This window comes from Dermochelys coriacea, chromosome 6, assembly GCF_009764565.3.
Source record: "Dermochelys coriacea isolate rDerCor1 chromosome 6, rDerCor1.pri.v4, whole genome shotgun sequence".
NCBI classification, from domain to species: domain Eukaryota; kingdom Metazoa; phylum Chordata; order Testudines; family Dermochelyidae; genus Dermochelys; species Dermochelys coriacea.
In genome coordinates, this window is record NC_050073.1 from 64,096,102 (window position 1) to 64,111,054 (window position 14,953).

At 42.5% G+C, this 14,953-nt stretch overlaps 1 protein-coding gene across 12 annotated transcripts in view; it reads left to right on the forward strand.

The window, feature by feature from the left end:
• The window catches only part of TTBK2 (tau tubulin kinase 2), a 217,042-nt gene that overhangs the window by 144,796 nt on the left and 57,293 nt on the right, over positions 1 to 14,953 (forward strand). For all 12 annotated transcript variants that reach the window (XM_038405265.2, XM_038405267.2, XM_043517544.1 and 9 more), the window contains 3 exons: positions 5,146 to 5,211; positions 6,414 to 6,506; positions 7,527 to 7,652. In XM_038405265.2, coding sequence (XP_038261193.1) covers positions 5,146 to 5,211; positions 6,414 to 6,506; positions 7,527 to 7,652 — 285 coding nt within the window. The remainder of the gene's footprint in view (positions 1 to 5,145; positions 5,212 to 6,413; positions 6,507 to 7,526; positions 7,653 to 14,953) is intronic.

Sequence of the window (14,953 nt, forward strand, 5' to 3'; positions counted from 1 at the left end):
TTTCACTTTGCTTCTTGTGCCAATTCAAGTTTCTGGTCTTAATCTTTAAAGCCTTAATTGGGTTGAAGCCCAGCTACATTCAAAATCGCCTCCTCCATTCCTGAAATAGTTAGAGAGTTGCTCCCTTGGGAGAATGTAACTGACAATGCCCAGTGTAAAGTTCTCAAAAGTTAGGGGTAAACTATTGTTCATCAAAGGAGTTTGACTGTAGTAGTTTATGGGACCAAATAAGACTGAGCCCAAGTGTGACAGTTTTCATAGAAAGATGAAGGACTCATCTCTTTGCAAAAGCTTTGTTACAATAACCAAAGGCAAGAAATTACAACAGCAGCAGCAATATAAAACAAAAACCCGTAAGTAAAGTTGCTAAACCTGGGAGAGATGAAGAGCAGAGCCCACTATTAAATATGCTAGGAATATCTCTGAGAAATTTTTATTGTAAATGATACTTGGATATTATGGTGATAGATGCTCTAGAATTACAATCTAGATAGATACAAGCTGCAAAGTCCCAAGTGAAGAAACAGCCATGCATTGATGAGGTCTCATAAAAGCCTCTCCTCTTATGGAAAGAGACACAGATGTAATCCATTTTAATCAAGATTTTCAGTGGAATTCACGGATATACCCAAATGTATGCATTCCCTTCTGTAATTACAAATGCACTCCAGAGAATTATTCATGTCAAAGAAGCTATAAACTCAGATGGTTCTCTTAATAGCTCTTGTAGGTCACCTTCTTTAATGGCTCCGGATAGATAGCTTTCAAGCTTTCTCTCTCAATGGGGGAAATTAGGTCGTTTTCAGAAAGCTCAGCTGCTGCTGAAGGAGATTTCTGAGAGATTGAATCTGGAAGATAAAATTGTGGATCCTGCTTCTGGGAACCCAATCCTTTCTGGCACCCTGTAAGCATTCTGAAGTATTGTCTATGCCTTAATTTGGTAGTACCTGTTTAAAAAAAATTAACTAGTCATTTTATCGTGGCTGCATAATAATCTATGTCCTTTACATAAGGAGAATCCTGAGTTGCTGGTAGATGAACCAATATTGGACACATCCATTTTGAGGATCTATAAACAAAAAAGCTTCACAGTTGGTGGTAGAGGGGGTTTTCTTTGAAAGCTCCAGTAAAGTGGATGGTTTGAGAACTTATCTTTTATTGCATGAAGCTTTTTGTTATGCATCAAGAATTCTTATACAGCAGTTTCAGAAGCTTAATAAAAGCCCAGAGGGCAATAAATCCCATTTTGAACTGACCCAACTAACTACCTCCAAAACCATCAATAGTTTTGTGAGTGATGCAACTTAGAATATAATTAAAATAGATGTTTTAACATTAAGCAGCTGGCATAGTGAGTAGTTACCGGCTTTATATGACCTGATAAAAAAGACTTTTGTCCTGGTGTAGATCTTAGATACAACAGACCAATGGATTCAATAGACGGTGGAGAAGATTGCACTTCAAAATTTGCATCAAAACTCTAAAGGAACTGTTTTGTGTTCAGTCTCCTTGCCCAAAGTCAAACAAATGGGAAATGATTTGGTGTGTGCTAGTTACCTAGTGAAAATCAAGGTCATTACTCTAAGAAGATGGGTCCCTGTCCATTCCAGTCACCATGTTTATTTCATTGTCCTCATGAAAAGAGAAATATTTCACTTGGTAAAAGTAAATATGTTCCTGACCTCATTTAGGCTATGTCTATACTACATCTTATGTTGACATAACTTGCGTTGCTTAGGGGGGTGAATAAGTCACCCCCGAGTGACATAAGTTATACTAACAAATTTATCTGAGCATAAGCTTTCTTGAGCTACAGCTCACTTCATCAGATGCATGTAATCAATGCATCATCCGATGAAGTGAGCTGTAGCTCATGAAAGCTTATGCTCAAATAAATTTGTTAGTCTCTAAGGTGCCACAAGTACTCCTTTTCTTTTTGCGAATACAGACTAACACTGATGATACTCTGAAATAAGTTACACTGACATAAGCGCCAATGTGGACAGCGCTATGTCAATAAGAGAGCTTGTCCCGCAGACGTAGCTTTTGCCACTCGTGGGGGTTTGAGTAGTTAAACCAATGGGAGAGCTCTCTCCTGTCAGCTTAGAGCAGCTACATTAGAGAGCTTATAGCAGTGCAGCTATGCTCTTAGATTCTAACCAGAGTAGTGCATTGGATTTCATCTTCTGGGTTCCTGCGCTGTTGGGATTTACAGGTTGCATCTCTGCTCATACTGAGGACACTGATGTGTTGGCGTTTTAGGGCTATGATGTATAGCAACATCCTGCTAAAAAGTGCTACCATTCAGCCTATTTACATTCTTGTGGAAATTTACCTAAATTATAGCAGTCTTAGAAACAGCTGTAAGATAAGAAGGTCTCTTGGATGACTGATTTGTTTATCATTAGAACTGCTGGGCTAAAAACCCATTTTTTTTTAAATGGGAGTTGAGATTCTCCTGAAATCTTACAGAAAAACCCTACCTAAATTTACACTATAGCATGGAATTTCTGCAGCATGAAATTCTGTGGCCCTTCTACTCAGGGTAAAATCTAAGCCCAATGACATACCAGCTCTCGGAGAGTTCTGGCTGGGTGTTAGATGAAGAAGAGCATGCATAACATGCAACCACTGGCATATCTGTTATAAAGACTTGATAGAAGGGGCTATATCCTGACATCTCCTTTATGTGATAGCAAGGAACATATAAGACTCAAACGTAAGTAAGCTGTACTCTGGACTTCAGCAATCCTGAGGACCCACTGGCCTGATAGAGGGGATCCATATCAACTATGTGGAGTTGCTTGGAGGAAACCTTGTGTATGATCATAATTTATGACAATTTGCACTTATATAGTGCTTTTGATCCAAGGATATGCAGGAACTGATCCCACAGTTCTTGTGCAGACAGAACACCCTTTGAAGTTAATGGGATTCAATAGGTCAATGCTGGGACTACAGGATTTGGACCCACAAAGATTGGCTATACTCACCACTTTTGTGAGAGGTTGTTAAAGATTATTATTCCCATTTGACAGAAAAGTTAAACCAAAGCACAGAGAAATGAAGGGATTTGCCCAAGGTGATGCAGGGAATCAATGGAAGAGTCAGGCTTATAGAACCCCCCATAATCACTGGACCACGCTTCCTTTCCCAGGGGTTTTATACTTGAACCTTTGGTTATACAGTTAAAAATTTGTTATAAAAAACTATAAGATGGTTTACACTGTAAAGCTAATTTAGCTGAAATTTAAACTAAATTTTGTAGCAGACCTAATCACAAAATTACTTCCAAGTGTCATTTAAAGGCTGTTTGTGAGGGTGCAAAAAAACCCAGTCTATTTACAGTACACTCAAAGACCCTGTCTACACTTAAAATTTTTGCAAAAGATTTCCCACCTTTACTAACCTTTGTTCAGCTCCACTATTGCTTAGATGGGCCACTGGCTACTGTGGGCATTTTTTTAAAAAAACACTGATATGGAATCCTACTTGAGAGCAGATCTAATCAATGTGATGTTAAAAACAATGACAGCAGTTGCTGGCCTGCCGATATGAGGGCTCCCAATGTTGCTCACATTGGTGAACATGAACGAATGATAGCCACGTTGGGTAATTAAAAAAAAAGTTTCCTGATTACAGTCATAATTTTATATTGTGGTGGTCTCCAAATGCGTATGAATAGAAACTTTTCATCATATTATTTTTGAAAAATCTAAAAACTTGCATGGGTCCCCAGGCAAGTAGAGTTCACCCTTACTCCCTCTCAGATCAAGTGAGAACTGGTGTAGGTTATACAAGTCTCTTGCATTAATTTTTAGAGGAAACGAAAAGAAGAAATTACTTTTGAAAATCTTAAGTTCAAGAAAAAGGCAAAGACAGAAATAACATTTAGCAGTTCAGGCAGTGGTTTTTTTTGTGTCTATGTGAGGTGAAGTGAGTTGAGTGGCTAAAATGAATAGGATGTCTATTTCTGACAATGTAATATAATACTTATTTTATTTTGTACCAAAACACGAAGATTAAAATATTACAAAATAAATATTTAATTACACTGCTCCTATAATGTTTTATTGGGAGCAAGAGACTTCAGGAAGTCATTACTATTCTATAGGTATCTGTTCTGTGGCTCTAAAAGTTCAATTTGATCTGTGAGAATGTGCTATCTTCTCAGCAGAGAGAAAGAAAGACAGGTATTCACCAGCTAGAAGATGGAGAGAGAGATGCTGCCAGTTACAGTGCCAAGGATGGCCACTTTAGGGCTACGGTTGTGTGGTTCTGCCAAGTTTAAAGGACCAGCACCAGAAAGGCACACTGGAAAAAGTTCCTATAAAAGAGTAGCCCTGTTCTGTCAAGAGTTAGTAAGGACCAGGAAGCTGCCAAAGAAGGTGCTTCTGGGGAAAGAGGTTGTTTTGGTATTGTGCTGACTGGCATTCTACAACATAGGATGCAGCAAATGCATTTCTTTCTTCAGCTATATTTTTCCTTTTGTTAGCCCAATGGAGGTGCTCAGTACATGCTATTTATTTCTCAGCCCACAGCTTTGAGACTTTTATATGGGTTCTCCCTCTCTTGGAATTTCTCAAATCATTGACCTCTAGATCTGAAAAGTAATTGTGGTAATAAAAATAATTTTAACAAATGCCTAATTGTCCCTAGCTGTTCTCTGATGTAAGAAAGCTGAGACCTAGCAGTATCTTGAGATTTTTCAAAGATACTTGTATGTTTCTGTTCCGTTCATAGTTTAAACTTCAGACTTCCTGAGATTTAGAACTAAGACTCAGTGGGAAAGATATTAATAAACCCACCATGTGTCTTTTCTAAGAGGCCTCTCTGTGAGGATTTGACACTTTTTAAAACAAAAGCTAACGTAGGTAGAGGATAGCTTTTCCCTGGAGCTAACCCGTGTTTGGATGTGCGGCACACCATCTTGTCATGTCCATTTGAGCCCCCAATGAATCTCTTGCAGTAATATTGTACCAGCAATATGGGAAACTGAAAGCAGACAGAAGGTCTAAATGACATTTGCCTTTGCTCCATTCTCTGTGCTGTAGTAGGTTTTACATGTTGTTGTGTGTAATCAGGTGATTTATCTTCTTTGATACTGAAAAATCTTTGATTTTTGTGTCTGTGCTTCTTTGATAGCCACGAGCTGTTGCGGGTTTTCGAGGAACAGTACGCTATGCATCAGTCAATGCTCACAGAAACAGAGTGAGTATCTGTGCTTACATCCCACCTGTCTGAGTTTTCTAGTAATTAAAAACACTGTCAATTGTGTATATAGTATAAATCTTGCTTCATTTTCTGTGTCCCTCTGTCATTATTATATAGAAAGATGTTAGACTGTGGGAAATATTTAGGAAAGAATAGGTCACTTAAGTTACTGTATATAACTGAATGTCTTCATAATGGTGTTCTGGTTGCAGAAATCATAATAGTTATAATTATTACCATCACTATTTTAATCATACCACAGAAGAGTAGAACAGGGAAGATAAAATTATCAGGTGATAAAACATTATATTTACAGTATATTCCACTTATCATCATGATCCCAGTGTATTAGAGAATTTTGGACAAACTACTATTGACAGTGTGATGATATTTCACTTCACAGTAAAGTGATGTACATCCCTGTAATCATATTTTAACATGCTTCCTCTTCTATTTTTTTCTGTGCTTTTTATTCTTCCATCTGAAGTGATTGAAAAAAGGAGAGAGTGTTTTCCTACTTGCAGTATTATAGGGGTCTGTTTTGCAATTTTTCTTCTAATCAGTTTTATTGGGAATATACAATAGCTGAAGTCTCTAGAACAGGGGTAGGCAAACTTTTTGGCCCGAGGGCCACCTCTGGGTATGGAAATTGTATGGCGGGCCATGAATGCTCATGAAATTGGGGTTGGGGTGCAGGAGGGGATGAGGGCTCTGGCTGGGGGTGTGGGCTCCAAGGTAGGTGCAGAAATGAGCAGCTCAAGGTGCAGGAAGGGGCTCCGGGATGGGGCAGGGGCAGGGGCGTGGTGAGGACTCTGGGGTGGGGCTGGGGATGAGGGGTTTGGGGTGCAGGAGGGGGATGAGGGATGGGGCAGGGAGTGAGGCGTGGGGGGTGTCTCAGGGGTGCAGGCTCCCGGTGGCGCATACCTCAAGTGGCTCTCTGGAAGCAGTGGCTCCCGACCCGGCTACCCAGCTGGAGCGTGGAATGGGGCAAGCCCCAGACCCCACTCCTCAGCAGGAGCTCAAGGTTCTAATTAAAACGGCAAGCGGGTCGGCTGCAGCCTGCGGGCCATAGTTTGCCCACCCCTGCTCTAGAGCAATACAGGATCCAGCAAAGCCCATTAGCTCTGATTGCATAGAAGTAAGTTAAGGTACAGCAGTTCTGAGGAGTAATAAAATTCCGTCCCTTTTCTTTTTCACAGGAAATGGGAAGGCATGATGACCTCTGGTCCCTGTTCTACATGTTGGTAGAGTTTGTGGTTGGACAGCTGCCTTGGAGAAAAATAAAAGACAAGGTAAAATCTAGAAATAAGGATCTTAGATGGGCATTGCACATAAACACCTTCATGAAAAAATCTTCAAGAATCATTGGTTCATAAAATTCTAATGTTGCATTTTACAGCAGTTTCTAGTTATTTCCCCCCCTCACGTCACAGTGCAAATGTCATGGCATAAAATGCTTTGGAGTGTTACAAATGGTCTTAGTTTGCAAGGGAATTTAGACAGAGTTTACAGTTTTTACAGATTCATTATAGAGGGCAAATATAAATGTACATACATTAATTCATGGCCCTATTTTGAAACCAGTTTTGCCTTCACAAACCTTCTGTACAAAATTTCATAGTTTGACATTTCATCTTGGAAATAGACATTCAGTATTTGATGTTAGACAAAGTTAGCCCAGTAGATCTGTGGTCATGCTGTTAGGCAGATGTCTTATGGGAGGTATGCAACGAAAAAGAAACCTCTGATGGCTTGTGTCCAGTACTTGTGTCTCCCTATTTTGAAAGTATAGCATAATCAGAAGCACTTTCTGATTAACTTAGCTATGTTGGTAGATGAAGATGGGCCATACAAAGGACTGCTCCTATTCGTCTGACTTTGGAAATCACAGACTAACTGATATTGGACTGAATAAAAATACTAAAAAAAGTCTACTCTGAGGAGTAATTGTGTATCAGAAGTGAATTGAAGTAGATGACAAAATAGAACTTTTTAATCCCCGTTTATGATTCTAGTAGAGTTGTAATGCCCAATTATAATCAGTGGTATCAAACAGCAACAAAACACAGAGAGGGAGAGAATTAGACTAGCATTTAAGTATTGAGTTGAAGGTTTTAAAGAATGTTTTACATTGGTGCTAAGGACAGTGGCAGGATCTCTGGTCCTGCTATAACCAAAAGAATTAATCTCCTTTTCATACACCCTTCAACTCTGACCAAAAATATTGCACTTAATGCCTGTAATGTATGGTGTGAATATTCTGCAGTTGGGAATGGTGGTATGCTAATGCTTTTTGTGCTAACTGTTCCTAGGAGCAAGTGGGCTCCATAAAAGAGAGATATGACCACAGGCTCATGTTGAAACATCTCCCCCAAGAATTCAACATCTTTCTAGATCACATCTCCAATTTAGATTACTGTACAAAACCTGATTACCAGGTAAGCCTTTTTACTTTTTTGTATTTCTCATTTTTAAATAATCTTGTTTTGCCTTATTTTATCATAATTATCCTTCTTTTGATCTGATCCTGTATCCATAATGATAATGATTATGGACTGTCCCACTGTAGAGCTATTTTAATGGCCATAAGGTACTTTTGTGAAGTTTGGCACCTCCTTGATACTAAGATAGTTTGAAGGCTACAGTGTTGATCTGTTGGGTGACCTGCAATGGGCCCACTGTATCAGTAATCTAGCTTTTGTGAAGGTGTGGTAGAGCCAGGGTGCTGTGTTGAGAGCCATATTTTATCTGCAACTGTGATGTGAGGGGTTCCCTGCAGACGGATATGCAAACCGTTTGTAATTTCTTTTGGCCAATTCTAGGTGGTGTGACAGGGTCGGGCTACAGGAGAGTAATAGAAGGCAGATATATTAGCCCCAGGTTAAGTTGGTCCCCTTTCCTTGGGTAAGGTAACAGGGAAGGTTCCAGAACAATCAGGAACTTTCTGGAGACAATTAAGACAGAGGGCTGATTAGAACACCTGCAGCCAATCAAGAAGCTGGTAGAATCAATTAAGGCAGGCTAATCAGGGCACCTGGGTTTAAAAAGGAGCTCACTTCAGTTTGTGGTGCGCGTGTAAGGAGCTGGGAGCAAGAGGTGCTAGGAGCTGAGAGTGAGAATGCATACTGTTGGAGGACGAGGAGTACAAGCATTATCAGACACCAGGAGGAAGGCCCTATGGTGAGGATAAAGAAGGTGTTGGGAGGAGGCCATGGGGAAGTAGCCCAGGGAATTGTAGCTGTCGCACAGCTGTTCCAGAAGGCACTCTAGACAGTTGCATTCCACAGGGCCCTGGGCTGGAACCTGGAGTAGAGGGCGGGCCCTGGTTCCCCCCAAACCTCCCAACTCCTGGTCAGACACAGGAGGAGTCGACCTGGACTGTGGGTTCAGAAAAACGGCCAAGCTGAGGGCTGTCATGAAGCTCCAAGACGAGCAAATCCACCAATAAGCGCAAGACCCACCAAGGTAGAGGAGGATCTTTGTCACAGAGGGCTTTGAACTCCTCCTGGATGCAGTGCAGGTGTTCAGATAAGTTGGATGCTGCAAATATGTGGGAGACTTGTGGCATGGACAGGTGGAGAAAACCGTAGTTGGTGTAAAAAGGGCGCTGGTGGGTTGATCTGTGGTTGGAGTTGTTGTACACTAATTTGGCAAAAGAGAGAAACAAAACCCAGTCATTTTGGTGGTAACTGATAAAGCAACAGAAGTATTGCTCAAGAATTTGGTTCACTCATTCCATCTGTCCATCAATCTTGGCGTGATAAGATGAGGAGACATGTAGATCCACATTCAGGAGTGTCACGGGGTGCACCACTCACTGCTGGACTGGCGCCTGCTTTTGGTACTCTGGGGATTAGCTTGAGGGCAATGCTCCCCCGTCCGCCATTTGCACACCATCACTTTGTCCATCTGCAGCTCCTCTCGCAGCCTCAGGAACCATAATGTCCTCTTCATGGTTCAGCCCTCTGGCTGTGTTATTGTCCATGTTCCCCCCTTCTGGGGAAGATTAACTCCTCAGTAGTCGTAGGCAGTACTCTTGCTCACTTCCTCTATGCCACTGGCCCAGTGACTGGTAGGGGAACCCGGACTCGCCCTCTTCTCCAGGTCCCAGACCAGGGACTCTCAGCTCAGCAGCCTTGGCCTTCTCTCTCTCTGCCCTCATTGCTCTATCCTGGGGCTTCTTCCTACCACTGGTTCCCCTTTTCTTCCTGGGCCTACCAGTTCCCAAAGCCTCCTCCCTCTTCCCAGGGAGTGACTGCAGTCCCAGCTCACTCCTCCCTTTCTTCTAGGAGTGTCTGCCTTTTCCCAGCCACCTCTTCTCCTTTCAGCTCCTGGGCTTTATAGGTCCTGCCTATTCCTATCCAGCTGAGCCTCCTTAATCAGGTGCCTAATGGGTGAATTGGCCCATCTGGCCAGCATTAAACCTTGCAGGGTGTGTGTGTGTGTGTATTAGTCACCCCATCACAAGGAGCTTGAACAAATCTTGCCAGAAATATGAAATGAACTGTGATCCTCAGTCAGATGTGTTAGATAGTTGACCATGGAATTGGAAGACATAGTTGAAAAACAGTTGGGATATATGACGGAATGTACCCCTGCATCCACATCCTACACACTATTTTAATAATCTTTGTACAAATATGCCTTGTGAGCTATCATTTGAAAAATAATAACCCACTAGGATTGCCAGGTGTCCTTTTTTTTTGTTTTTTTTTACCAGAACGTCCGGTCAAAAAGGGACCCTGGCGGCACCGGTCAGGCTGTTAAAAATCCGGTCGTCAGCACAATGTAGCTAAGGCAGACTCCCTGCCTGCTGTGGCTCGGTGCGGCTCTAGGAAGCAGTGGTATGTCCCTCCTCTGGCTCCTATGCATAGGGACAGCCAGGGGGCTCCACACGCTGCTCCTGCCCCAAGCTCCAGCTCTGCAGCTCCCATTGGCCAGGAACCATGGTCAATGGGAGCTGTGGGAGCGGCGCCTGCAGATGGGACAGCATGCAAAGCTGCGTGGCTGCTCCTCTGCATCGGAGGTGGAGGGCGGGACATGCCACTGCTTCTGGGAGCTGCTTGAGCTAAGCTCTGCTCAGAGCTTGCGCTCCTGACCCCCTCCCAAGCCCCAACCCCGTGCCCCAGCCTTGATCATCCTCCAGCCCCCTCAATCCCAGCCCTGAGAACCATCCTTTACCCCAAACTGCTCATTCCCAGCCCAGAGTCTGCACCCCCAGCCAGTGCCCTCATCCCTCCACACACCCCAGCCCAGAGCCCCCTCTGAACCTCTCAGCTCCAGCCTGGCATCCCCTCCTGCACCCCAAATCCCTTATTGCTGGCTCCACACTAGAGCCCACACTCCCAGCTGGAGCCCTCACTCCCCCTGCACCCCAAACCCCTTCCCCAGCCCGGAACCCCCTCCTGAACCCTAAATCCCTCATTTCTGGCCCCACCCTGGAACCCATACCCCCTCCCACACCCCAACTCTAGGTTTAGGCAGGAACAAGTATACCTAGACTGTCCCTAACAGGTGTTTGCCTAACTTGTTCTTAAAAATCTTTGATAGACATTCCACAAACTTTCTTGGTAACCTGTTCCAGTACTTAACTATCCTCATTGTTGGAAAGCTTTTCCTGATATCTAACCTAAATCTTCATTGCTGCAAATTAAGCTGATAGTTTCTTGTTCAGTGGACATGGAGGACAATTGATCACAATTCTCTTTATAATAGCTCTTAATATATTTGAAGATTGTTATGAGGTCCCCCTTCAGTCTTCTTTTCTCAAGACTAAACATACCGAGTTTTTTTTAACCTTTCCTCAGAGGTCAGGATTTTTAAACGTTCGATCATTTATATTGCTCTCCTCTGGACTTGCTCCAGTTTATCCACATCTTTTTTAAAGGGTCGTACCCAAAAACGGTACACAGTATTTCAACTGAATCCTCATGGCTGCTGAGTACAGTGAAACAATTATCTCCAATTTCTTACATTTGACACTCCTGTTAATACACTCCAGAATTATATTAGACATTTTTGCAACTGCATCATATTGTTGACTCATATTCAATTTGTGAACTGCTATAACCTGCAGATGTTTTTCATCAGTCTACTGTCTAGTCATTTATTCCTCATGTTGTAGTTGTGCATTTGATTTTTAGAGAAAGAAATTAGATTGGTTTGGCATGATTTGTTCTTGAGAAATCCATATTGGCTATTACCTTTTATCCTTTAGGTGCTTACCAACAGATTGTATAATAATTTGTATTGAAGTGTGTCTGACTGATCTATAATTCCCTGGTGCATCTTTGTTCCCCATTTTAAAGATAGGTACTATATTTGCCCTTCTCCATTCCTGTATTCTCCATTCATCCTTCGTGAGTTCTCAAAGATAATTGCTAATTGTTCCAAGATTGATTCAGTTAGTTCCTTAACTATCCTAGCATGAATTTCATCAGATCTTGCCAGCTTGAATATATGTAACTTATCTAAATATTCTTTAACCTGTTCTTTCCCTATTCTGACTTGTTGTTAATATTAATTGAGGAATTATTTTGCTGCTGTTAACCTTTTTAGTGAAGACTGAAGCAAAAAAGGCTTAAACAGCTCAGCCTTCTTGGTGTCATCCATTATTAGCTGTCCTTCCCCATTAAGTGGACTTACATTCCCCTTGTCTTTTTTTTGCTTTTCGTGTATGTATATAACCTCTTTTTATTGCCTTTTTTATTCCCTATTTAATGAAGGGCATAATGAGTGGGGTCCTGCAGGGATTGGTTCTGGGTCCGGTTCTGTTCAATATCTTCATCAATAATTTAGATAATGGCGCAGAGAGTACACTTATAAAGTTTGTGGATGATATCAAGATGGGAGGGGTTGTAAGTGCTTTGGAGCTTAGGATTAAAATTCAAAATGATCTGGACAAACTGGAGAAATGGTCTGAAGTAAATAGCATGAAATTCAATAAGGACAAATGCAAAGTACTCCACTTCGGAAGGAACAATCAGTTGCACACATACAAAATGGGAAATGACTGTCTAGGAAGGAGTACTGCAGAAAGAGATCTGGGGGGTCATAGTGGATTATAAGCTAAATAGGAGTCAACAGCATAACGCTGTTGCAAAAAAAGCGAACATCATTCTGGGATGTATTAGCAGGAGTATTGTAAGCAAGACACGAGAAGTAATTCTTCCTGCTCTACTCCGCGTTGATTAGGCCTCAACTGGAGTATTGTTTCCAGTTCTGGGCACCACATTTCAGGAAAGATGTGGACAAATTGGAGAAGGTCCACCAGAGGAGAGCAACAAAAATTATTAAAGGTCTAGAAAACATGATGTAGCAAAGGGACAACTCACCGGCATGGCACCTCCTGCTGGTCATCTCGGGAATTAGCTCTTTTCAGCCTTTGGAGCTCCCTCTGCAGGCCTGTCTCTCTCCTGGACCCCAGTGCCCTTTACCCTGGGGTTCTGCCCCAGCAGTACCCCCACACTCTGGGTCTTCCGTCCCTGTGGAACCCCCTAGCCTCTAAACCCACCTTGCATCAGTGGCTACTGCCAGTCATCCTCTTACCCCCGCTTACTGGGGCAGACTTCAGTGTAATGGCCACTCATCACTGGCAAGGGGTCAGGACCAGCTGCCTCTGCCTATTCCCAAGCTGCCCCTCTGCAGCCTCAGTACCTTTCTGGGCCTTTATCAAGGCCTGCAGCCTGGGGATTTATCAGGCTGGAGCTTCCCAGCTCCCTTTGCCCTTCCCCAGCACTGCTTCAGGTACCTTCTTCTCAGGCAGCTAGCCCTTCCCACTCCAGGACTAGAGTGAGATTCCCCTAGCTTCTGGTCCACAGCCCTCTTATAAGGGCCAGCTGGGCCCTGATTAAGCCAGCCACACCTGTGGTCAGCTACATAGTCAGCTTCCCAAAGCTGTTCTTAATCCCTTTTCCCAGCCACAGCCCTCTCCAGGACTGCTTTTACTATTGGCTCCCCCAGATAGCCCTCTCCCAGGGCTGTTTTAACCCCTTCTGGGCCAGAGCAGGGTGACCACTCCGCTACACATGACCTATGAGGGAAGATTGAAAAAATTGGGTTTGTTTAATCTGGAGAAGAGAAGACTGAGAGGGGACATGATAACAGTTGTCAAGTACATAGAAGGTTGTTACAAGGAGGAGGGAGAAAAATTGTTGTTGTTAACCTCTGAGGGTAGGACAAGAAGCAATGGGCTTAAATTGCAGCAAGGGCGGTTTAGGTTGGACATTTGGTTTGACACTTCCTAACTGTCAGAGTGGTTAAGCACTGGAATAAATTGCCTAGGGAGGTTGTGGAATCTCCATCATGGGGGATTTTTAAGAGCAGGTAGACAAACACCTGTCAGGGATGGTCTAGATAATACTTAGCTCTGCCTTGAGTGCAGAGGACTGGACTAGATGACCTCTTGAGGTCCCTTCCAGTTCTATGATTTTATGAAGTTAGGATGGTACCCAGAGGTCCCAGTTAGGATTGGGTTCGTATTATTCAAGAGCACTGAACAAGGATGTAAATTGACACAGTCCCTGCCTTGTCTAAAAATATCAACAACTTGTGACAGGAATGGGAGAGGGACAGCATAAAATACATTCAATTTGTGCAGTTGTTTGCGTACACGTATATGGATTTTTAAAACAATCAGAATAAATATCAGCTATCTCTTAGTGTCTCTCAGTCTTCGCCCATCATTATTTAGTTGATATTGTGTAGGCACTGCAGTAGAAGTGAGTCTTGAGAAGGGCTTTCAAGGAGGAAAGAGAAATGACTTTATGGATTAGTTCAGAGAACATTTAATGTGTAGGGAGTAGCATGAAAGAAAGCAAGATGATGTTTGTGGCAGAAATGAGCAGTGGAGGCTGGCATTGCTAGCTGAGCAATGAAGCAGTGGGCAATGCAATAGGACAGAGCTTCTCAAACTTTTTTTGTTGACTGACCCCTTTTCAAATGCAATATTAATCCTGGACCCCCAACTGAGAAACTGATTGACAAAGTATATGTGGTCGTGTAAACAAGTACTGTTAGTAATGCTTTAAGAAAAAGAACATACAAGTACTTACAGATACCAGTGAGATGAGTGTGCCTGCTTCTTACTGCAGTCTATCCTTGGTGTGATGGTTGACAAGCAAACTCATAAATCATTCTTCACTTCCAGTCGGGACCTGAACTTTGTCTTCATAGCTGTCATGGCAGAGAATAATGCTTTACATATATATTTTGTTGGGAGCGGTAGCAACACTTTCATTGCTTCTGTAACTAAAACTGGGTTCTACACAGCAACAGTTGGCCAAAACTGGCAAGATGTCAGTTCCTGAAACTTAATTTTCAGTGTGTGGGCTCCTTTTGAACAGCTCCTGTTCTGTTTTTCCACTCAAATGGCAAGATCACATATTAAAAGTTGAGAATGCATCCCGAATCCAATCATATTCCTCCATGTTTACATTTTTAAAATAAACACTGAAGTACTCTGCCAGAATTGAAAGATGAGCAACAGCCCTGTCTCTCACACAGTCAATTGTTATGCTGTTAGTATCCAGAAATTCTGTTAGTAGCGGAAACGTATCTGAGATTCCACAGCTGTCTGGTTTTCCAAATCTTGACTTTCTTCTGAAATGCTCCGCTTGTCACTCACCTCAAGTATGGTTTTATCGCTCCCTTGTGTGGAGAGGTTCAGCGCATTCAACAAGTTAAAAATGTCTGCAAGATATGCAAGCTTTTCGATCCATATTGGTTCAGAAAAATTTGC